General features: G+C 42.1%; 1 protein-coding gene across 11 annotated transcripts in view; it reads right to left on the reverse strand.

Annotated features, from left to right (window-relative positions):
* Positions 1-26,028, reverse strand: part of LOC119977609 (mitogen-activated protein kinase kinase kinase kinase 4) — a 399,419-nt gene that overhangs the window by 125,469 nt on the left and 247,922 nt on the right. For 9 of the 11 annotated variants that reach the window (XM_038818739.1, XM_038818736.1, XM_038818742.1 and 6 more), the window contains exons 8-11: positions 22,773-22,827; positions 17,465-17,543; positions 8,160-8,335; positions 3,770-3,842 (exon numbers count right to left, since the gene is read on the reverse strand). In XM_038818739.1, coding sequence (XP_038674667.1) covers positions 3,770-3,842; positions 8,160-8,335; positions 17,465-17,543; positions 22,773-22,827 — 383 coding nt within the window. Of the gene's footprint in view, positions 1-3,769; positions 3,843-8,159; positions 8,336-17,464; positions 17,544-22,772; positions 22,828-26,028 lie in introns of those variants that run through there. The other 2 variants (XM_038818740.1, XR_005463235.1) reach the window with 2 other exon arrangements.

A 26,028-nucleotide genomic window follows, 5' to 3' on the forward strand; every position in this document is an offset into this window, starting at 1 on the left:
TCTAGTGAGGTATGGAGTAGACAGAATTAACAGCATTTGGCTCAACTAGTCTGCAGGTGTTTATGCTCCACGAGACTCCTGCCACTTTACCGAATCTAACCCTATTGGAATATTCTATTCCTTTCTTCCTGAGCTTATTAGCCAACTAACCAAATGACCAGTCTCTAGGTAAAGAAGTTTCCTCAAATTCCTGATTGCATTAATAAATATAATATATTTACCTGACCTTGTGCCCAACTCCCCCAACATCTCCAAGTTTACCCAATCAATCCCTTCCAAATTTTAAACATCTCTAGTCACCCCTCAGCTTTCTCATTTCCAGGGAAAGCAGTACATCTTGCTGATAGTGCTGTGATCTCAGTAGAGACCAGTAATTATTTTTTATATCCAAAAATTCCAGTAGTTACTGAAAGAACAAAGTGATAAGGTTTACTATTAAAACCAAAGGACTTTACTACTAAATAAAAATCAAGAACATGAATACTAATAACTAAACTGTCTGAAGTAATCAGTTAAGTTAAAGATATTCAAAGTACAGTGAAGGCTCCAAACCATCTTAATTTAATCTTCCTTCCAAACCCATTTGACTTGCTTCCCAAAAATCCAGTCAGATACTGTGCAGAAATTGGAAGATTGACCACTTGGCCTGAATGCTGTTCCAAAGTTTTGCAGAAGGCTAGAAATTACCTGGGCCTTCTGCTTACTTCCGGCAAGGTTTTCCCTTCAAAATTCCCCCAATCATCTCACAGTTGTAGACTCTAAGTTCAACAGATTTGCTGTTTGTGTCTTAAGCATAGTTACCACAGACAGAACTCTCCTATTTCTAATGTTCTTTAATTCTGGAGTCTTGCCTAAAGGAACATTCTCTCACTGTTATTTTGCCTCTCCCAGAAGTCAAACTCATGGTTAATACTGTCCTTCAGTTATCAAGGATTTTAACCCCTTTTAGCCAACACAAAGCATTTCAGCTGAAAGAGATGTTTCCTGCAATAAATTTATTTGTTTACCCTTTGCTTTTGCTAATATTTATCTGAGGTAGCTTGGTCACACAATCAGTTCCTGGAACAAGTTGTTTTTTCATATAAGAAATCAGCTTCTCGGGAAATCTAGTTCTTAAATGGACCATTACCCCAACATAAAACATAATCTTTTCGTCCCAAAAACACATGGGCATCAAATAGTTACAAATGCACAGTTCTGAAATAATATTTGTAACTCTTTATTACTTCATTTAATTACAAACCTGATCTGTCCTTCAGAGCATGCATTATCAACTACATTTTTCAATTTTCTATTTCCATGCTGCAAAACACTGGGGACATCATAACTTGACATAAGCCACATTTGAGCATAACTTGTTTGCAACAGCATGGTAAACATCGAGCAACACTACTGGTACCATACAGATCAGAGGTCAGTCCTAACATACAGTTACAATAAATAACATACCTCAATGTAAAATTGGAAACGTAGACGGTTGAGGCTGGTCACAGAAATGTCCCCAAATTCCTTATGCCAGCCCCAACCTTAATTGACGCTGACTGCTTCAAGCAAATCCCTCAGGCTGGCATTCAATCTCTTAAGGTTAACCCAGCTGCTGAGGCATTGACCCAAACAAAATCAGAAATTTGAAAATATAGCTGTCTCCACTGCCAGTTGTAAAAGTACATCAGGCGTCAATAATTGGGGGAAGCAAAGATTAAAAACTAAATTGGGATAGAATTAAACTGAATTAATAATAGGAAGCAGTCTGAAAATAGTTTGAGATGCGAACTAGCATATCAGTGAGAAAAGCAAGTATGCACCTATGTGATGAGAGGAAATTATGGGATATTGAACAGGTAATTTTAAAGTGGAGTGATAAGCACATTGTCATGTATATGTTAAAAGCCAACTCCACAGGTAGATAACATTAATGGGGAAGAATTATATATCCATAGCACAATGATTGGGAAAAGGGACACAGACACAGCGACCATCACAGCCACACCCAGCTGCAGAAACCATACTCCGAAAAGTACCAGATTTTGCCTTTGCTGAAACTATAGACGTTTTTCTCAAACTTGGCAAATAGCCTGTGCATGGTAACTATCTGCTAGATTTAGCTCATAGCTACATAAGGTTGGATGTTAGTTGGGAACAAAGGGGTGTCTCAGAGTTCAGGGAGCATAGCTAGTTTGGAACAAAGGAGTAACTTCATGTAACACTGTGTATAGCCATCAGTATAATTCAGTGTTGTCATTCATTATAGTCCTTCTTGTCACGTGTTTTTTTTCTTTTCAAGTTAATAAATATTCTTTATTAATTGTTCACACAACAATTGGACTATTCCTTCCTGGTTCACATATTTTTCTCACAGCGTATCAAATTGAAAATATACACCATTAAGAACCAGTGCTTTAAGTTACCCTTCTGGGTTTTGGAATATTTTTGCATTCAACATCAACAGGATTCTTAACACAAGTGACAAATCCAAGAACTAAACAAGTGAATGATATAGATTCATGCAAACATGCTGTTAGCAAGCCAACAAGTGTAAAACATTCCATGTTCACTTCTGAATGGTAAATTAAATATTATGCAATGATATTTACACACCCATGAAAGTTGGTCCCATATATTAGACATGTTTTCAACAATAATTATTTCCCATTATTCTGTGACAATTGTTGGTCAACTGTCACAAGTGTGATACAGGAAATCTACTCATAAAAATGTTAAAAGATTATTTTTGTTGACTCTGAAATTAACATCCAGATTTTGTCAGTTCATTCAAATATGCTGCTGTATGTAATAGGTGGGTCCTTTCTCTGGACTTAATCACTCTGTTCCTACAAAACATCAAGCTAATTTAATGCTCTTGTATGATATTCATACCAGGTCACAATTATTCAAACGCTGGTCCCTCTTTTATTCTAAACCATCCTCAATTGCATGATGCTGTGGAGGAGAAATTTCCATTAAGATACAAATTTCAGCTAAATCTTCTCATCTCTCACATGACCTGTGGCAACTGAGCATGGTTTGATACAGATTATAAAAGTCTGCAGTGACAGAGAACATTGGTGTAGCAAGAAGCTGTGCACAAATTTTCACTCTCTACCACCAGAGGGAAGTACAGGTTAGAGAACATGCACATTTTTCAGACTGAGAGAAGAAATAAAAAGTGGGGGAAGGGAAGATAAAAACAGCTAAGACGACAAGAAACCCAGTGCTCCTAACTAATAATCAGCTGAAGGGTATTGAAATGAATCTGTGATAGCATTATCTACTCAATCCTTGAGCCAATGTAGAGCATAATGATGGATGTTTTTTTTTGAGTGGAAGAAACCAGAATGAAAAGTGGAAACTTAGATGTACGGGTCCAACAAAGTACCACAAAAGGGAAAAAGGAGGAAAAACTCAGAATCTGAGGACAGCACTGTTGCCTCAAGGCGCCGAGGACCCAGGTTTGATCCTGGCTCTGGGTCACTGTCCGTGTGGAGTTTGCACATTCTCCCAGTGTCTGCGTGGGTTTCGCCCCCACAACCCAAAGATGTGCAGGGTAAGTGGATTAGCCACACTAAGGAAAAAATTAATTGGGTACTCTAAATTTATTTTAAAATACTCAGAATCTGAAAGAGAAAGACAGGGATCCAAACGCAAAAGCCAAAACATTGGTCCATATGGGGCATTCTTAAGATTTTTCATTATTTGCCCAAATAATTCACCAATCTAGACTTATATAAATCCAGACAGGACAACAGAATTTTAATTAAAACTTTGTTACCTTGGCTCTCCTTCTTGCTCAGGTAACTCCTCCTCTTCTTCTTCACTCCCACTGTATTCATATTCAGTTTCATCTAAATTAAATAAAACATTATGCTTTACAACCATCATATCAGTCTTCAATAAGCCACTTATTTTTGTTTAGGTGATGAAGGAAGATGAAGAATATTTATTACTGATGTGGAGATGCCAGCGTTGGACTGGGGTGAGCACAGTAAGAAGTCTTACAACACCAGGTTAAAGTCCAACAAGTTTGTTTCAAATCACTAGCTTTCAGAGCACTGCTCCTTCCTCAGGTTTATTTCTGGGCATGGGAGGAAGAAAGGCCTCACTTAACTTTCAGTACCACAGAATCATACAGCACAGGAGGCCATTTGGCTAATCATGCTGTGTCAGCTCTGTGCAATTGCTATCCAATTAGTCTCCCTCTACCCCATATCCCCGGAAAATAATCCTTTTCAAGTTTATATTCAATTCCCCATTGAAAGCTATTCATATTTAGCAAGTAATTACTCTGCTACCAAAGAAGCAAAAGAAGTGAAAAACAGGGAACTACCACCAATTCACCAAACATCTGTTCATGAAATTCTGAGATTTTATAATTAAAGGTAGGGTGACTTCAACATTTTCTGCTGATCAGAAACAGCCAGTATGGATTTGTAAAGTTGTCGTACCTGCTTGAAGTTTTTGAAGAGGTGATTGTATGGTTAACTGGACAACTAGGGCTGTAGAGAGGGCTTTCAACTAAATTGTGAGTTCATATGAGATTTTGGAAGTTAAAAGAAAAAGAGCATTGCAATAGAGCAGGATAGCAATATGGGTAATAATAATCAAAGTGACAAGAATGTAGAGTATAAACATAAGTGTGCAACAGGAAATAAGGTCAGAGCAAGCAAAAAACATTTTTAAAATATACAGAATTAAAGGCTCTTTATCTTCTTGCACACCACATTCATAAGATGGATGAATTGATAGCCCAAATATAAATGAGATAGGATATGATAGCCATGACAAGAGACATGGCTGCAAAATGACCATGGCTGGAAACTGAATATTCAAGCGTATTTGGCATTTTGGAAGGACGGTGCTGCAGTGAGAAATGATATTGGTTTGGAGAATCAAAATGTAGAATCATTTGGGTGGAGATAAGAAAGAGCCAGGGGGAAAACTTGTTGGTGGAAGTCGTTTATAGGCCCACCGACAGTAGCACACCAAAGGAATTGTGAAGAAATGATGGGAGCTTGTAAGAAAAGATCTGCAATAAACTACGGTGATTTCATCTTCACACAGATTGGGTTAATCAAATTGGCAAAGGTAGCCTGGAGGATGAGTTCATAAGTGTATTCGAACAATTTGTTAGAATAATACATTCTGGCAACAACCAGGTAACAGGCTATTTTAGATCTGGTAATTTGTAATGAGATGGCACTAATTAAGGATCTCATATTAAAGGATCCTCTACTTAAGAATGATCTTAACATGATAGAATTTCACATTCAGTTTCAGGGTGAGAAATAGGGGTCTGAAACTAGTGCCTTAAACTTAAATAAAGGCAATTATAAAGGCAATTGTAAGGGTACAAAGACAGAGTTGGCTAGGTTAAAAGGTAAAGTGGAAGTACAAAAGAAGCAAATGGTATTTAAGGAGATACTTCATAACTCTCAAAAAATATATATCGAGTTTACAAAAAGCTTGCACCATCCATGGTCAACTAAGGAAGTTCATAGTGTGTCAAATTGAAAGAATGTATGTGCAATGCTACAAAGGCTAAAAGATTGGGAAATTTTGGAAACCAGCAGAGGATGACTAAAAAGTAACAAAGAGGAAGAAAATAGACTATGCGAGTACGAGAAAATTTTCAAGAAATACAAAGAAAGACAGTAAAAGCTTCTATAATTAAGGAAGAATGCAGCAATAGTGAGGATTGTGAGGATTGGTCCTTTAAGACAGAGACTGGTGAATTAATAATGGGAGACAAGGAAATGGCAGAGACTTTAACTGCGTATTCTGTATCTGTTTTCACAGTATAATACACAAAAGCAAACAAATAGCAGAAGAGCAGTGGATGAAATGGAGTGAGCAATACAAGACTATCACAATCACAAAAGGAAAGAAATACTAGGAGAACTATGGGACTAAAGGCTGACAAGTCCCCAGGACCTGGTGGTGTGCATCCTAGGGTCTAAAAGGAAGTGGGAGTGGCTGCAGAGATAGATGAATTGGGTACAATCTTCCAAACGTTCCTAGATCCTAGAAAGGTTACAGCGGATCATAAACCCACAAATTTAACACTGCTGTTCAAGAAGAGGGTGACAGAAAGGAGGAAACTATAGCCTAGTTAACCTAATATCTGTCAACGTGAAATGTTTGAATCTACTTTCAAGAACATAAGAACTAGGAGCAGGAGTAGGCCATATGGCCCCTCGAGCCTGCTTCGCCATTCAATTAGATCATGGCTGATCTTTTGTGGACTCAGCTCCACTTTCCGGCCTCAACACCATAACCCTTAATCCCTTTATTCTTCAAAGAACTATCTATCTTTATCTCAAAAACATTTAATGAAGGAGCCTCAACTGCTTCAGTGGGCAGGGAATTCCATAGATTCACAACCCTTTGGGTGAAGAAGTTCCTCCTAAACTCAGTCCTAAATCTACTTCCCCTTATTAGTAGCAGGTCATTCAGAAAATCACTAATGTAAAGGCAGGATCAACATGGTTCAGTGAAAGGGTTTGACAAGTATATTAGTTCTTTGAGGATGTAACAAGCAAGGCAGCAAAACAAATAGATGTCGTGTATTTGTACTCTAAAAGGCATTTGATAAGATGCCACATAAAAGGTAACTGCCCATGATAAGAGCTCATGGTGTTGAGGGTGATATATTAGCACAGATAAAGGATTGGCTAACTAATAGGGAAGAGAGCAGGGACAAGTGGGTCATTTTCTGATTTAAAAGGGTGAACCACTGGAATGCTACAAGACAGTGGTAGGACCTCAAAACATTTACAAATTATTTAAATTAATAACTTGGATGAAAGGACCGACCGTATTGTAGCCAGATTTGTTGCTGATACAAAGATACATAGGAAAGCAAGTTGTGATTCAGATACAGAGATTTTGCAAAGGGATTATAAATAGGTTAAATGGGTGGGCAAATATCTGGCAGATGGAGTATAATGGAGAGGTTGCCCACTTTGGCAGACAGAATAGAAAAGCAGAATATTATTTAAATGCAGCGATACTGAGAATGCTATGGTACAGAATGACTTGGGTGTCCTTGCACATAAACCAAAAAAAGTTAGTATGCAGGTATAAGTAGTAATAAAGAAGGCAAATGGAATGTTAGCCTTTATTGCAAGTGCGATGCAATATAAAAGTAGGAAAGTTTTGCCCGAACTGTAGAGAGCAGTGTTAAGATCACACCTGGAGTACTGTGTACAGTTTTGGTCACCTTACTTAAGGAAGGCTATACTTGCATTGGAAGCTGTTCAGAGAATATTCACCAGGCTGATTGCTGGGATGAAGAGGTTGTTTAGTGAGGCTAAGTTGAGAAGGCTGGACCTATACTCACTGGAGTTAGGAACAAGAGGTGAGTTTATTGAAACATACAAGATTAAGGGTGCCTGACAGAGTATATGCAAAGAGTATGTTTCCTCTTGTGTGGAACTCTAGAATGGGGGGCACCATTTAAAACGGAGATGAGGAATTTCTTCTCAGTGGGTCATTGGTGTTTGCTAGTCTCTTTGACAAAGAACATTCAGACTGGGTCATTAAATATACTCAAGGCAGGGCAGCACAGTGGCACAATGAGTAGCACTGCTGCTTCACGGCGCCAAGGTCCCAGGTTCGATCCCGTCTCTGGGTCACTGTCCGTGTGGAGTTTGCACATTCTCCCCGTGTCTGCGTGGGTTTCGCCCCCACAACCCAAAAAGATATGCAGGGTAGGTGGATTGGCCAGGCTAAATTGCCCCATAATTGGAAAAAATGAACTGGGTACCCTAAATTTATTTTTTTTAATGTTTTAAAATATATATATATTATATATATTATATATATATACTCAAGGCTGAGTTAGAAAGATTTTGGATTGACCGCGAGTCAAGGGCTATGGCCAACAATCAAGAAGGTAGAATTAAGGTCACATATATTATCAAACGGTGGCCATTTACATTATATTTCAGAGAATTGGTCACTTAGCAGTTGGGAAGGTGGGGGGGTTTCTTTTATTTTTGTTTTGTGCTTCATGGGTTGGAAGACTGTCAGGCGGGGTGTTTGGTTGAGTTTTTGTTTGTATCTTTTGTAATTTTGTATAAAATGCTGAAAATATAATAAAACAAATTCCAAATAAAATTTAAGACTTTTTTTTGTAATTACATCAATATTGCACTGCATACCTTTTTCTCCTCTCTTCTTCCTTGTTCTGTCAATATGGTCTTTCAGCTGGATTCGAACTTGCCGTTCATTTGGCTGGTCACGGATAAATGGATGTTTTAACAGGTGTTCAGTTGATGGCCGTTGCATGTAATTCTTCACCAAACAACTCTCAATAAAACTAAAAAATTTCTTTGACCTGCAAATGTGTCGAAAAAAGATTTGCTTGAAAGGCCAATAATGTCGAAATTAATTTCAGACAGAATTACTTAGAGTTACTCGCCAGAGGAATCCTACAGCGAATAACTCGCCTCCTGACTCCCCAAAGCCTGTCCACCATCTACTGATTGATTGATTTATTGTCACATGTACCGAAGTACAGTTAAAAACATTTTTCTGCAGTTAAGGGAACGTACACAGTACGTACATAGTAGACAAAAAGAATAATCAACAGAGTACATTGACAGATAGTACATCGACAAACAGTGATTGGTTACAGTGCGGAACAAGGGGCCAAACAAAGCAAATGCATGAGCAAGAGCTGCATTTGGTATCGTGAATAGTGTTCTTACAGGGAACAGATCAGTCCGAGGGAGAATCGTTGAGGAGTCTAGTAGCTGTGGGGGAAAAGCTGTTCTTGTGTCTGGATGTGCAGGTCTTCAGACTTCTGCCTGATGTGAGGGTCTGGAAAAGAGCAAAGCTTGGGCGGAAAGGGTCTCTGACAATGCTGTCTGCCTTCCTGAGGCAGCAGAAGGTGTAGACAGAATCACTGGAAGGATGCCAAGCTTGTGTGATGCATTGGGCTGAGTTCACCGCACTCTACAGGCACAAATCAGGAGTGTAATGGAATACTCTCCACTGGCCTGGATGAATGCAGCTCCAACAACACTCAAGAAGCTCAACACCATCCAGGACAAAGCAGTCCGCTTGATTGCTCCCCCTTCCACACATTCAAACCTTCTACCACCGACAAACAGTGGCAGCCATGTGCACCATCTCCAAGATGCACTGCAGTAACTCACCAAGGTTCCTCCGACAGCACCTTCCAAACCCACCACCACAAACTACCATCTACGTACGAGGACAAGAGCAGCAGATACCTGGGAACCCCACCACCTGGAGGTTCCACTCTAAGTCACTCACCTCCCTGACTTGGAAATATATCGCTGTTCCTTCACTTTTTCTGGGGTAACATCGTGGAACTCTCTCCTAACAGCACACTGGGTGAACCTACACATCAAGGACTGCAGCAGTTCAAGAAGGCAACTTACCACCATCCTCTGAAGAGCAACTAGGCATGGGCAATAAATGCTGAAGCCCACATCCCGCAAATGAATTTTAAAAATTAAATTAAAAAAATCTCCATTTGCTAATTTTATCTGGGTTTTTCTAAATTTGCATAAACAGCATTAGAGCTGACTTTGTGTGGAGTGCTTCAATGAACTTTGGCATTCCATGTCAACTTAAAAACAGTTTATACCTGCATGAGTATTTACTTAATCTACAATGAAGCTTCATTTCGAACAAATTCAGCATTTAATATTCATACTGAAAAATGAGACATATTACTGAAGATTTTCATCTGGTACTCATCAGGGAAAATGCAAGAATGCCAAATTTATTTATTTATTTTTTTCCAAGTAGGGGGCAATTTAGCATGGCCAATCCACCTATCTTGAACATCTTTTGGTTGTGGTGGCGAGACCCATGCAGACACTGGGATAATGTGCAAACTCCACACAGAGAGTGACCCAGGGCCGTGATTGAACCCTGGTCCTCAACACCGTGAGACAGCAGTGCTAACCACTGTGCTCACCCCAAAAATACCAAATTTCAAACGGTCACAACAATTTTTAACGACAGGAGAAAAAGGGGACTGATTGGTTTACGGGCCAATCCTGATTGGCCAAAGCAATGGAACTACTGGCCCCCAAGCCTCTGGGTAATTCAAAAAAGTCACAAGGTTGAACCTTTTGTTTGCAGAGAACAAGTGCCTTGTGTATGAAGGTATGCCACTTTGAGCAAACGTGAACGAGCCACGTCATGAGCTCAAGTGAGCATCTTAACTTGGAGCCCAAACTTCTTAACCTCAGATTATTTCTGATACGTAGATGATACAGTCATGAATGTTGGCGTATGTAAGAATTTTCTTGCACATCTTAAGGTACTCCATCCTGTTTTCAAATCCGTTTCTGAGAGTGGACCAGTGTAACACACTCCTTTTCCTCAGCATGCTAGTTTAGATTCCAGTGTGGTTCACCACAAGCCTATCTTCACATATTGCTCCACATACTTTAAGATGGGGGCGGGGGGTTCTTTTTAAGTATGTTTATTAAAGCTTTACATAATAACAAACAACCAACCAAAACACAAGAATGCAAAAGTTACAAAAAAGAAGAAAAAAAGTTAATGGACTTAAACACTATACCCAAAACTCCAAACAGCTGACGGTATCCAGGGGCGAAATTCTCCGACCACATGCAGGGTCGGAGAATCGCCCGGGGCCGCCGAAAATCCCGCCCCCGCCGTGGCAGAAATTCTCCGCCACCCGGGAATTGGCGGGGACAGGAATCGCGCCACGTCGAGCGGCGAGCCCCTGCAGCGATTCTCCGGCTCTGGCACGGGCCTAGCCCCCAAAGGTGCGGAGAATTCCACACCTTTGGGGAGGCCCGACGCCAGAGTGGTTGGCGCCACTCCCCTTCGCCGGGACCCCCGCCCCGCCGGGTAGGGGAGAATCCCGCCCCAGATCCTTAAAAATGGAAATAAATGGCTGCCATTTCACGTAGAACCTACTCACTGAATGCCTGATGATAAATTTAATTTTCTCCAAGTGTAAGGAGGACATAAAGTCCCCCAACCAGCCAGAAGAACTGGCAGAAGGGAAGATCTCCAACAAGAAAAGTCAATATAAAATAAACGACAGAATTTTATAGGAGCGGGGGAGCAGAGGAATCGAGGTGCATATGGGTACAAATCATTGCTGTAGGCAAGGCAGGTTGCGAAGGTATACAGAGTTCTCAGCTTTATAAACAGGAAAAGAGTACATAAATTGAGGATGTGATAAATCTTCAGAAAAATTGGTTCAGCCTCAACTGGAAGATTGGGCACCACACTTGAAGAAAAATGCGGCACCACACTTGAAGAAAAATGCGGAAAAGATTCACAATAATAGTTTGGATAGATTTAAGGGCATGTTCTCCTCAAAGAGAATGTTGGGGACTTCTGGTGGCGGCATGCAGGAGGTCGCAAAGAAACTGTTTCCGTTAGGCGAGGAGACGAGGACCCGTGGGCACAGCCTTAGAATTAGAGGGGGTAAATTCAGAACAGAAATGCGGAGACATTTCTTCAGCCAGAGAGTGGTGGGCCTGTGGAATTCATTGCCGCAGAGTGCAGTGGAGGCCGGGACGCTAAATGGCTTCAAGGCAGAGATAGATAAATTCTTGATGTCGCGAGGAATTAAGGGCTACGGGGAGAATGCTGGTAGGTGGAGTTGAAATGCCCATCAGCCATGATTGAATGGCGGAGTGGACTCGATGGGCCGAATGGCCTTACTTCCACTCCTATGTCTTATGGTCTTATGGTCGCGCATTGGATGGTTCCTGCTCGAAACTTGATTTTTAGAATTCAACAATACCCGGTACCAGGGATCATTTTTGATTAAATAAGTACAGGAAGACATAAGGAAGAAAGATATCCAAAACCCAAAGGAAAGCTGCCGTGAGAAGGAGCAAAAGAAGGTTCGCCGTTGAGTGGAAGGGTAAACTTGACAACTGGAAGGATGGCGGAGGCAGCGCCGGCCCTAGGGTTGCTGGCGCCCCGGGCAAGCTGAACTTCGGCGGCCTTCGGGGGGGGGGGAGCGGGCCCGGGGGGGGCGGGGCCGAGGCCGAGGGGGCGGGGCCGAGGGGGGGCGGGGCCGGGGGGGAGGACGGAAGGGGGACGGAGGGGGGGGGGCGGAAGGGGCCGCCCTGGGGGAGGGCGGCCACCGCGCATGCGCTGGTTGGCACCGGCCCAACTGCGCATGCACGGGACCCGAGTCTCTGGCGCCCCCTAGCACATGGCGCCCCGGGCGACTGCCCGAGTTGCCGGTACCTTGGGCCGGCCCTGGGCGGAGGCCGGATTGCTGGGCGGGGCTGCACTGTTAACGGCAGAAAAGATGATCGAGTGATGGTTGTGGAACTTGAAAAACAGTTTACAAAGCACATGGAGGTGACGAGGAAGGAGATGATGGCAGCATTGGTGGAGGAGGCGATTGTCCCAGTGAAGGCGGCGGTGTCAAGGATATCGGCCATGGTGTGGGAGCAGGGTGAGAAACTGAAGGGAGTGAAAGAGGCCTTGTCACAACAGAGTGATCAACTCACCTCGATGGGTGAGGAGCTGCAGAGGGTGTTGGAGGCCAACAAGGGTCTGCGAGCCAAAGTGGCGGACCTGGAAAACAGATCTAGGTGACAAAATCGGAGGATCATAGGCCTGCCCGCCGATGGAGTATTTTGTCAAGATGTTGGCGGAGCTGTTGGGGGAGGGAAAGGCCTCACGGTAAGAACTGGATCGGGCTCATAGGGCGTAGAGGCCTAAACCAAAGGCGAATGAGCCACCAAGAGCAGTGATTATTTGTTTCTGTAGGTACCGCGTGAAGGTGAAGGCCCTGTGTTGGCAAAGCAGAAGCAGGTGGTGCAGTGGGCTGGAGCTGGTATACGTATATACCAGGACTTTACTGTGGAGTTGGCGAGGAGATGGGCGGCCTTCGGCTGAGTGAAGACGGCACTGTATGACAGCAGGGTGCGGATCGGCATAGTGTACCCAGCTAATTTGAGGGCAACCTACAACGCCAAAGACTTTTATTTCAAGACGGTGGAAGTGGCGGTGGCATTTGTGATGGCAGAAGGACTGGGTCAGAAGAGAGAAATGGGACTAAGGATTGGTCTTGGACTGAGGGTAGGGGATGGAGGAGTGAATGTAGCTCTATTTTTCACTGCATGTTGTTATATGTGCTAAATGAGTTGAACTTTCCTATTTGGACAAGGTAAGAGTCGGGATTTTCTTTTACAATGATAGTTCTTTGGGGTTTGTTTTTTTTCTTTGTTTTCCTGAGACCTGGCAGGGGGAGTGGGAGTGGGAGGGGGGGGGGAGTGAGGCCTGGGCAGGGGCCTCCACATTGGCTATCTGGAATTATGAGGATAGTGGACAAGAGGGGAGGGGGGGAGGGGGTGAGGTGAGAGACCCCTGGTTAGGATAGTTACGTGGAATGTGAGGGGTTTGTTGGATGGAGGTTTTTCAGCATCAGCTCGGGGTTAGTGTTCGTGAACTTGGAACCAGGGCCCCTAGAAGTTTTTTTCGGGTGTCGGACCGGCTCGAGCAGTAGGCGGGTGTGGGTAAGATGTTACTCTTTGCCTCGCTGATTGCCCGGAGGCGAGTCCTGTTGGGGTGGAGGTTAGCTTCTCCATCCTGTGATACGTCTTGGCAGAGCGGGGCGGGCGGGGGGAGCTATTTCGGGAAGGTGAAGCTCAGCTGAAGGGGATGAAGGAAGGGTTTCACAATTCATGGGGGCTGTTTATTATACACTTCCGAGAATTGGTTGCCATTGAACATGTGGGGGGGGGGGAGCGCAGGGATGGAGCGGGGAGAGTGGGGGGGGGGGGGGGGGGGGGGGAGTGCAGGGATGGAGCGGGGAGAGTGGGGGGGGGAGCGCAGGGATGGAGCGGGGAGAGAGTGGGGGGGGCAGGGATGGAGCGGGGAGAGTGGGGGGGAGAGCAGGGATGGAGCGGGGAGAGTGGGGGGGGGAGGGCAGGGATGGAGCGGGGTGAGTGGGGGGAGGGCAGGGATGGAGCGGGGAGAGAGTGGGGGGGGGCACAGGGATGGAGCGGGGAGAGAGTGGGGGGGAGCGCAGGGATGGAGCGGGATGTACGGGTGGATGTTTTAGTCTGCATATTGAGCGGTGGGGGGGGGTGCAGTTTGTATGTGGGGTTTATCATAGTCGTAGAATTTACAGTGCAGAAGGAGGCCATTCGGCCCATTGAGTCTGCACCAGTTCTTTGAAAGAGCACACTGCCCAAGCCGACATCTCCACCCAACCCCTAACCCAGTAACCCCACCCAACACTCAGGGCAATTTTGAACACCAAGGGCAATTTGGCATGGCCAATCCACCTAACCTGCACATCTTTGGACTGTGGGAGGAAACCGGAGCACCCGGAAGAAACCCACGCACACACGGGGAGAACGTGCACACTCCGCACAGACAGTGAACCAAGTCGGGAATCGAGCCTGGGACCCTGGAGCTGTGAAGCAATTGTGCTAACCACCATGCTGTTTGGTAATGTATTTGTTTATGTTTGTTTTTTCTTTGGTTGTTTATTGATAAAAATGTTGAAAATGAGGAGAATAAAAAGGTTAAGAAAAAGAAAATGTTGAGAGGTATTGAATGAGGTCTGTCTTGCGGGAGAAACTGTCTTCAATGGCAGAAGGCCAAGAACCAGTGGACACTGATTTAAGGCGCATGGCAAAAGAATGAAAGGCAACGTGAGAAAAAAAACATTTTTACATCGCTGTGGTTAGGATCTAAATCCAAGAGTGTGGTGACGTAGATGCAATCATGAATTTTAAAAAGGAATTCAGCAATTATCTGAAAAGAAAATATATTGCAGGGCTATGGGGCAAGGGTAAGGGACTAGCTGAGCTGCTCTTGCAGAGAGCCATTGCATACATGTTCAGCCAAATGGCCACCTTGTGTGCTGCAAACATTGTGATTAGCGTATAGGTCAAGAATATGGAGGCAATCAAGTGGTTGCGAGTTGCTAAAACATTGGGCCAAGAAAGCAAGTATGCAAGCCCTACCTTCGTCAGAGGTTATTTGCTGATAACATTTTTGAATGTGAGCCATCAGAAAACCTGCCCATTTACAGGACTGCCTTGTGTTTTGTTCAATTAACTGTATCTCTCCTCAGTTAATATAATGAAGAATGGAACTCCTGATAATTAGTTAATTTGGATTTCCTGAAAACCTATGACATGGTCAAAAGCATTAAAGTTCATGAGAGAGGAGTTAACGTAGGATTTAGATCAACATCCAAATGGAGAGTTGGGGGAAATTGAAGGGATCGATCTGATAGTTGCAGAGGTTGATGCATGGAATGCTACTGATTCTCACGAACATAAATGATTCAATCATCAAACTTACAATTTTTTAAAAATCATCCATCGGGTGTGAACATTGCTTGCCAGGCAGCAATAACTGTCCACCCGCAATTGCCGTTGAGGTGGTGATGGTGAGCCAGCTTCTTGGCCCCCTGCAGCCCATGTGTTGCAGGTACATTTACAGAGCAGTTAAGAACGGAGCTCACTCAGGTTTTTAATCGAGCGGCCGTGAAGGATGGTGATACTGTTGTAAGTCAGGATGGTCTTGCAAATTGGTCAAATTTGCAACAACACAAGTATAGGGACAGAGTATACAATTTATAGTATTTAGCCCAATTATATATTTATGGGTTGTGAAAGGAAAACTTAATTTAAGGCTGATAAATTCAAATTTTGCATGTGAAAAAGAATCAACATCACATGTTTTAAATGAAAAGAGCAGAATTAACTTTCAACACTATTTTCTTTCATAAAAAGTATGTATTTCATGAAAGTATTATGATCCCAGGCCAGACCCCAACAGCAGCTAGGATACTGGACCGAAACCCCAATATTTTAGTTTATTTGTAAGACAATACGGAAAGAATGATTCACTCCAGGAGTGATTGCATGAAGAAATAGGGCTTCGGTATTTTTAGAACAAAATTTTATTATGAATACAATATTAAATGTTTTAACTTCACAGCTGAATACAACAGTTACAGTTACCCCTTAAACAGTCCTACTCAAATTCTCATTAAACAACATGAAAAGAAACATATAGTTCTCAATCTATCTTAAAATCAGTATGCAGTAGATTAATATTTGCTTTATAAAACAGATTTGGCTCTTGACAGAACCCCTCCAGACTCTGGCTGAATATCTTCAAAAAGTTGGTTCACCTGGCGTGTTTCAGCTTCATCCTTGTCCCCAGACAAGACTGCTCTGCTATAAATTCTTCAATTCAATTCTTTAATGACTATCCTACTGTGAGAATATTGTGGACTCGGTGTCAGACAGATCAGACTTCACCTTTTCTCTCTTCAAAGCCTTCACCAAAACTCAGCCTCTGCATTCCTCGACTCCACCCAGCAATGACCTCATCTGCCCAAGCTAAAGGAAAAAATTAACTATGCGGACTGAAAGTACACTAACTCTGCAGGGACTTCCCCCAGTCAACTCAGACTGAAGAACCACATTCCTATGGTCAATTTCACATTCTGGCTCCTAGCAGCTCCCGGGCCTTTACAAAATTCTTTTAAAAAACATGTCCACTTCAGTCAAACACACTATAATCCCAAGCTTTCAACCCTTAAATTGTCCTAACATTTAGACACCAATATTCCTGAAAAAAAATCCTCCATTTGTCACAAAAGGTTCTTTGAAAGATAAATTTATCATATCAAATGCCAACTTATTGTGTAAGGTTTTCCCCAAGAGCAGCAGCGAATTGTGTGGTGACGTAGCTGGAAACCTTTATGGATTAGAAAATCTAGAACGGCTGTTGCCATCAAAATGGGTTTTGTCTCCCGAGTTTATTTAATCCAATATCTTCCAGGAAATCTTTGTAAATTACTATTAACTGTGTAAAGGTGTTCTTGGATCTGTAATATTTTTCCTTTTTCACTTCATTTTAATAACTCTTTAAATTTTCTATTTAAACACATCACAAGTGATCTGGGATTTACTTAACTTGATTTCAGGCAACTTCTCATACTACACAAAATTGCAAACCATTGTGGCAGCTCGCTCCAAGTTCCCGTTGGGATTTGGGCAGCCTACCACAAAGAAAATTGTGACATGATTCATAAAACCGCTAATAATAGGAGTATACATTTTAAATGATTTTGCATGTAGAGAAATACTAATCAATTAGAAATCAAAACACAAAAATTTTAAGAACCTTACACTTGGAAACAGAATGGACAAAACAATGGGTGGAGGAGCACTGGATTGGAATGAAAAAATCTCCTTTTACCATGTCCTAAAAATTAAACAACTGCTACGTAAATGTAAATTAAAGTTCGGCCGGTCATGAAGTAATCAAGCCAGTCTTTTGCACTCATGCTGATTTCACTCTCATTCACAGCAGCCTTTTATCTGCAGTTTGAAAATACAATTTAACCATCTGCGAGAAATTATCAATCGGTGAAAAGTTAAAGAACTGAATTAAGCAATTAACTTGTTTGAACTTTATCCACTGACACAAGTGTACTAACCATTTCTTAGACTTCAGTCGTGGGGGTGGATTCCTGGGAATGAGGAAGAGTGCTCTCATTGGGTGCATGTCACAGAGGGCTAAAAGTAGAAATACAAACAAGAGTTGTATAAACTATAATACTTCAAAGAAACATAAATTAGCCAAAGCAAAATTTAAATTCATGATTCACTTCATGAAACTTAAATAATTTGAGGTTCATCTGTTGATTCTCCATCCACTCTTCTTTCCTCTAACCTACCGTGCAAGTCAAATATAGGCATAAATTTTCACCCAGAAGTTAAAATGAGAATACGACTGGGATTCTCCATTCAGGAGTCCAAGTTCTTCCGCCAGCGGAGAATCGGGATTGGTCTCCGCTGGCGTTGGGAGCATGGCCCGGGTGCGAGTCTCACTTCTTAGCCATGCAAATTGCCAGATTCCGTTAGAATCCCGGTATCGGGCCGGTATTGGGTTGAGCAGACAACCCAATCCCGAGGTCTGGCAGGAAGCCCCCCCCCCCCCCCACAATGCTAATCTTGTGCCCCCCACCCAAAACCCCGGGAATAATGGGCTTCAAATCTCTTGACAGCCTTTGAAATGTAAAATTCCCATTCAATTGCACTGAGAAATGCCTTTCACTAGTGGGTAGTGCGCTGCTGCCGACGATGGGGGATCGTAAGATGACGCTCTTGCTGCCCATCACCAAACCGGTTTTTCGGGGACACTCCATTCTCATCCCAATCGGGATTTCTGATCGGAGTGGAATTTAATGGAGAATCTCGAGCTACATTTTAGGGTAACAATCACTATTTCTATGATGTAAATCCTTAGCATCACACAGTTATATTTTCTTATATCACCTCTCTTAATCAACTTCTGTGTGTGTGTGTGTGGGGGGGAGGGGGGGGGGGGGAAGAGAACTGGGGAGAAAGCAATCTCATGCTGGAACTGAATTTGAATTAGCCAGCGTACATTGTGTGAAATTAATTCAGGAATCACTCCTTGCTGGTAGAATGTCCCTCGAGTCTCACTTAGAACAAATCTTTGTGCATTTAAGTTGGTCTCATTCTATTAAAATATGTTTTTCCCCAAAATGATATCAACTCATTTTCTCCAGGTCGCAAGTGGTTTGGCATTTAAATGATAAATTATGTGCTCAAGAAAATTTCAAAGAAGCCACATGCCAATGGGATTTGGGAAGCTAACTAGTGTAGCATGATAGTAATATCAAAACTTGTTTTAAAAATATAATTTTAAGCACAGCAGGTAATCCACATTCCACAATAGGAAAATAAACAATTATAGTTTCATCTTGAACTAGTAATGTGATCTGATAAGATTAGATTTTCATATCAAGTGGGACATACCATTCACTTACTTTTTTCATAAATTAATTCCGTGAAGACGGCACTGTATAATTAATTCAGTGAAGATGGCACTGTATAACAGCAGGGTGCAGTTCGGCGTAGTGTACCCAGCTAAGTTGAGGGGACCTACAACTCCAAACACTTATTTCGAGACGGTGGAAGCAGCCGAAGCGTTTGTGAAGACAGAAGGACTTGGACAGAAGTGAGAAATGAGACTGAGGATTGGTCTTGGACTGAGGGAGGGGAGTGGAGGAGTGTATGTAGCTCTATTTTTCACTGCATGTTATAGGCGCAAAATGAGTTGAAGTTGCCTATTTGGACCAGGTAATAATTGGGATTTTCTTTTGCAATGATGGTTCTTTGGGGTTTGTGTATTTACACTGGGGTTGTGTGTTGAAAGGGATTTATTTGTTTTCCTGAGACCGTGCGGAGGGTGGAGGGGTGAGATGAGGCCTGGTCTGGGGCCCACGCTGGTTAGTTCAAGCTGGCCAATGAACGGCAGTGTAGTGGGGGCAAGGGCTGCGGCCATCAGAGCCTGGTAGAAAAGGTTTTGATGGCCTCGGAAGTTTGAAAAGTTGGGCGGAGGGGACCAATACTGGGTGAGGTGTTTTTGAGAGGAAGTGGATGGGAGGATTCTGGAAGGGGGGGTGGCTCGATGGCAACAAAAGGACGGGGCGGGCCAAGCCCAGTGGGCAGAGCCTGGAATTATGAGGATGGTGGATAGGAGAGAGAGAGAGAGAGGGGGGGGGGGGGGTTGAGAGATCTCCGGTTAGGATAGTTACATGGAATGCGAGGGGTTTGTTGGAGGGAGGTTTTTCTGGATCATCTCGGGACTAGTGCCTCACTGATTGCCTAGAGGCGGGTCCTGTGGGGTGGAGGTTAGCTTCTTCTCCATCCTGTGACATGGCTTGGCGCGGGGTATTTGCTCTTGTATTTGTTTGTTTGTTTTTCGTTTGGTTGTTTATTGATGAAAATGTTGAAAATGAGGCGAATATAAAGATTAATTTTTTTTAAACTTTAGAATCGGAAATGACTCCTCCTCTTCCAGATTTCTAGCATCCGCTGTATTTTGCTTTTTTTTCATGTTTTAATTAAAGTTTTTAATTTATACAAAACAAAATAAACAAACCTGCACAGACCAGATACAATTTGCAATAGCATTGGGAGTAGCCCCCAAAACAACTCCGTAACGCCCCGTCCCCCTTTTTTGTTACATTGAAATATTTTTATTGAAGTTTTTACATATTGTACATTATGCAAGCAATAAGGATAACTGTGCCAATTTCACTATACATATCAATTTCCTTTTTGTTTCGGTGTCACCGTTCTCTCCCCCCCTCCTCCCCCCTCATTGTTTGAGGGCCCTACCCTAGGCCCTTCATTGCACAATAGATAGTTGCAATGGGCAGTGCCCTCCCTTTCCCGCTTCCCCTTTTGCTGTTGGGGAATCTCTCCCCCCCCCCCCCCCCCCCCCCCCCGCGGGTTCCCTTTCCAGTGTGTATTTTGCTTCTATTAATACTTTATTGATCTGCACCAAAGAGAAGAAATTATGTGCATGTGCAATTAATCACATGAATCACTCTTACAATATCACAGTGACTACTGGGCAGACCAGTGCTGGAGGGTAGTCAATCCTCCAGCATTTTTCCTCCAAGATTTTTTTATTCCACTAAAGTGCCAGAAAACCAGGTGATGGCCATTCTTCCGGATATTTGTCTTAAATTTCCCTTTCATCAATTTTAACAGACAACCCTTTTCTCTAGTGTCATGCTTTACTTTTGAGTAAGATGATCAGATTTATCTTATATGTGCTCTTTAGTATCTTACATAATGCAATGATGTCCACTTCTGAATGACCTGCCTCAAGACTGTGGATCTCTTTTTCTGCCTTTCCTTATAACTTAATCAGTTGCTGCTATGATTCAGACTAATTATTGTCCCTTTCATACACCAGTTTAAATGTCCTCCTTATAACCGAAGTGATCAAAACTATATCAGCTTTCAACTAAGATATGGTCTGTCCAATTTTAAAGTAACATTTTCTTATTTTAATTGACCTATCAATATAACATTTTATTTGTTCTGTTTATGGCTGTAGCATGGTGATTGCAGTCTCTAGAGCTGATCTTAACACTCCAATCCCTTTCCACTTCATTTTTTGGTATTTCCACAGGACCAAATGTACCTACTTATTGTGCTCCTCAGTCCACCACACCCCACACAAACAAACCTCTTCCACCACCCCCTCCCCGCCCCGCCCTGCCCCCCCAACCTCCCAGCAATCCTTCCTCAGTTTATCTGCAAATTTATTTTCAGTCTCATTCACAAACAGTAAGCCCCAGCACTGATACCTGTAGCACACTCCTCTGAGTGCTTCCTACTGTCTGCCACCCTGCCATCTGTCTCCTAACAGGTACCTGATGCCTCCTTTCCATCAACCAATTCTTTATCAAAAACCATGCCTGGAATTTTCCAGCCCCGCCAGCAGCAGGCATTATTACGGGCGGAATGGGAAAATACAGGAAGTGGCCAACTGTCAGGTTACTTTTGCCCGCTCTACAAATTTTCCCACCCCGCACACAATGATGCCCACTTCTGGTGGGGCCGAAAAATCCAAGCCCCAGGTTTTTACCCAGAGTTCCCACTTCTCTTTGTTTCAGGGGTGAATTTCAGGAGCAGTCTTTCAGAAGCAACTCACCAGCACGTACTCAACACCAAGTCGGGTTGGACTATTTCCCATGAACAACCAAAAAAATGTTTTACTAAAAATCTACAAGTTGTTTGTAATTTGTTCCATTATCTGACTAGTTTCTGAAGTTAGACTGATGTACTTGCCCAAATTAGATTTGCCCTACTTTTCGAAAAAACTTCTTTTCTATCTAGTGGGACCTCTGCAGTATTCAGTGATGTATTCATTATCGGCAGCACTTAACAAATTTCATCCCAATGTTCTTTGCAAACTCTGGGAAGAGATGTCATTAGTCTCTGTAGATTTGTTCATATTGAGGCCTTTTAATCCTGTCTGGAATCTCTGTTTGGCTATGTTGATGTCTGCATGTAAATCTGCATGTTTATTTCCATGAATGCATGACACAAGTTTTAAGCCTTCAACTGAATACTTTAAGGTAGCATCAAAGTTCTTTGACTGTTTCTCTTCATCATCAGGTCATTTCTACTGCATTCTTTAAGCTTTTCATGTCTCAAAGGTTTTTGATTAGTCATTCTATTTCTCTGCCCGTCTGATCACATTTTTAAACATGCTTCCAGAACCTCTGTATTTTTCCTCACTGGAACATCCTATCCTTCAGGGTCAACTTTCTTTCCCTTGCTCAATTCCTCTCACCCTTTGTAGATCCATTTATTACTGTGGTTTATTGAGGATAACTGTATCTGAACAAAATTCTGAGGTTCAGTGCATATTGATCAACTTCATTTTTCCCAGACTACCTCTGCCCTATTAAATAGACGTGACATTAATGCAATTTCCCTCTACACTAAGTTGGTCAAGCTGCAACATTTGAAAAGAATTAGTAAGAGTTTAACCCTTGCAACCACTGAATCATTTCCTATATTTGATATAATAATTTCAGTCTATTAGGAATGGAACACACTTCCATTTTATGCAATTAAGGTCAATACTTAGTGCTCCAAGGCAAGTTGCATAGGCCAGCTAGACAGCGAATGTGCTGGTCCTACAATGTCTAACAATGTGCCTCAACCCCAACCTTACGCTGTCCTAGCCTGGCATCTGCTTGCCCATTTACAGCTGATTCATGGAAAATCATAAGTTGTTTTGTGAGGCTCCGCAAACTCACTTAATTTAGTAGTCTCAGCCCGAGGATGACAATTTCATCCCATCATTTTGACTGAATTTAAATCTTAGTCTCTCATGAATCATAGCTATTTAATCACACATTTGCCCACTTAAATATAACTTACACATTTTATCACATTACTTACGAGGTGCTCCTTCTGCCATTTCAATAGCTGTGATCCCTAATGACCACAAGTCACTCTGCAAGAAAACAAGAAATTAACAACTTATTCAGCTTTTAATTATATAGTCATTTGGTGATTGCAGAACGCGATTCCATTCTGCTATACACAAAATTAATAACCAAGGAAAATTGGAATTACAAATATAAATCAGGAGGTATATATTAATTGCATAAATACATAAATACAAAAACAAAAGTGATTAAGTCTTTTGAAGAGTGGTGTGGCCCAGGGGTTTTTTGATTTCTATTTACTTCAAAGGTTTGTACATAAAGCATGAGAATGGTTGCAAAGTCTGTGGATAGCATCAAGTTAGAAGCATGACAAACTGTGGGAAAAAATACTGGAAGACACGTCAGTGAAATGGACAAATAGATGGGAAAAGACAAAAGTACGGTTCAATGCACTGAAACGCGAAACATGCAGGAGGCAATGAGCCGTTTGCTGGCAGCGCGAATCACTGCTTACGCCGCAGTCAATGAGAATTCCCATTAAAGCAACCCCCCCCCTGCCGGGAAACCCATGTGCTGGGGTGCGCTGCCAGGAGGATCAGAGAATCCCACCGCAAGGGAATGGTTGGGGAATTCCGGCCATAGCATCTACTTTGGCAACACGGCTGTGGTGCATGGAATTTTGATATCAACATTCAGTACTAGTAAAGAGCTTTCAACCAACCAACAAAAAGAGAATGTGTTAACTTGGTCGAGGTATCCGATTTCCTCCTAAACATGAACCTGAACTGCATAAACAACTTACGCATTCATCAACAAACTATGTAGTTAGTCAGGTTCAATTATAGTTAAAAGAAAAGAAACAAATCACAACACAACCGTAACTCTGCTTGCTCTATACAGTCTAATATCAAACAGAAATTAAATATACCACAATAGGCAAAGACACAACAATATGAGTCCACCGCCAAGAACGTACTTGCATTTATATAGTGACTGATCACTCAGAAATACCCTAAATGCTCAAAGAGCGTTGATCGTTAGAGTAGACAATTCTCACACAATTCTACAAACCATGAGATTAAACCAATTAATCTGTTAATTTATGGTGCTGGCTGAGGTAACAAGATTGGTCAGGATACCAGACAAACTCTGCTGTTCAAATAGGGGAAACAACCTTTAGAATCCATCTGAACCGCTTGATCAAGTAAATAGTGACAAATCAAATCATGGAGTATTACCTCAAATACTGTCCTAAAGTGTCGGCATAGATCATCTGTTCTAATAATTAACCACTAGCCACATTTAAGTGCATAAATTAATATATTTAAATCCAAAATACAAATTCTTTTGAACTGCTTTGCAATTAACATGTCATTTGTTTAAACTAAGCTTCAGGGAAACAGATTCATCACCTTCGATGTAAGCTTTTCTCTCCATTAGTTTTGAATTAGAAATAACTCAATTTTGTGATCAAGCTTCCTTTCCTGCATGATACTTGACATCCTTTTTTGTCATCAGTGCCCAGGCTTACAGTAAGAAATTGAATCTCAGATGTTCATTTGAAAGAAGAAAACAGAGCTCTAGCACCATTTAAAGGTTCCCAAGCGTCAATTAAAAATGGGAAAGCATCCCTTTCCTTCCTTAAAACAAATCCACGACAAAATACAGCAGATGGGTGTCAGTTCTGGAACAATGTGTATGCTTTGATTTTAATTTCCTAAAAAATTAGCAATGTATGTAACAAAGCACCACAAGAAATTCATAATGCTTCATGAATCAGGTGACGGAGAGTTATCTTTCCTCTTCTCTTTCCCCCCATGAAAAGAAAAACAGTAAAAAGTCAAAGAGTATTTTTATAAGAAAGTTAACAGTTTTGAACCAATCAGACTAGAAGATCCCAGATTTGATTCTCTGTGTTAGAATAATCCGAGTGGAACTGTAGAAGATGCACTACATGGCTCAAGCACCCGGCTGGAGAAATTTTTAGTCCAAACTCCAACTCCTGATAACTATGCTGTGATGTCTTCTATAAAGTGCATGACAGGGTCAGAGCCATATTTCAGATTTGACTGATGTCTTTCAGAGTTGACTAGTAAGCAGGGTATAAAGTCAGAAATTAATAATGGTCACTTAGGTGAGATACCGGGCAGTGTCCAAAGCCTGTGGAAAAGGGCAGCACAGTAGCATAGTGGTTAGCACTATGGCTTCACAGCACCAGGATCCCAAGTTCGATTCCCACTTGGGTCACTGCTTGTGCAGAGTCTGCACGTTCTCCCGTGTCTGCGTGGGTTCCCTCTGGGTGCTCCGGTTTCCTCCCACAGTCCAAAGATGTGCAGGTTAGGTGGATTGGCCATGCTAAATTGCTCTTAGGTTTGATGGCGTTGCAGGGTTACTGAGATAGGGTGGAGGTATGGGCATAAGTAGGGTGCTCTTTCCAAGAGCCAGTGCAGACTCGATGGGCTGAATGGCTTCCTTCTGCACCGTAAATTCTATGATTCTAGCAAGAGTCGAAAGATGAAGATACATTGGGGTAGGATGGTGGTGGGGGTGCATTTGCAATGTTATGTACAGGAGAAACCATATATATGGGTCCATGATAGGTGCGCCTAGGATAACTTCAGCTAAAAGAATAGGATTAGGATTTCACCAGCCTGGGAACAAATCTGGTTAACAGCAAGTTTTGGAATCAGTGCTTTGCATGTTGACTTTCTTGTCAAGATGATTCTAGAACAGCACCCAAGCCATCTTACAATTATGCTAAATCGCCTCCCAATAGACGGGTTCTCAAGTTAGTGACATCACTAACATAAAGAATTACGCGGTTGCCCCTCATCTCAAAACAATTACGCTGTTTTCGTGCTAAACAAACTAAAACTTTACAGTGTGGAACTAAAAGTAATGTCCACCTCTAGCAGGTCAGCTCATCCACAAGCAGCCAATTGTCTAAAACGCAACGATTAAAATCTGGGCTTTAGTTTGCCGAATTTAATTCCCCAATATTTCTGGGTCACACTTGAAAGTAGATTTCAAAGTCAGACAGGTGACTGTCCCAGTATCAAATCTGAAAAGGACAGGAAAATAACTATTAAAAAATAATCTTCCTCTCACCAAAGATATTCGAAAGGAATAAGTTCAATAAAATTATTGGATAAGTTCTTATATATCTAATTTTATGTTGCTCTGGTAAAAGAACCTGCATGTCTATCTTTGATTTTTAGTGCGGCAGAATTTCCACTGATTTGTTCTCCATCCACTTATTTATAACA

Source organism: Scyliorhinus canicula, chromosome 14 (genome assembly GCF_902713615.1).
Source record: "Scyliorhinus canicula chromosome 14, sScyCan1.1, whole genome shotgun sequence".
NCBI lineage: Eukaryota > Metazoa > Chordata > Chondrichthyes > Carcharhiniformes > Scyliorhinidae > Scyliorhinus > Scyliorhinus canicula.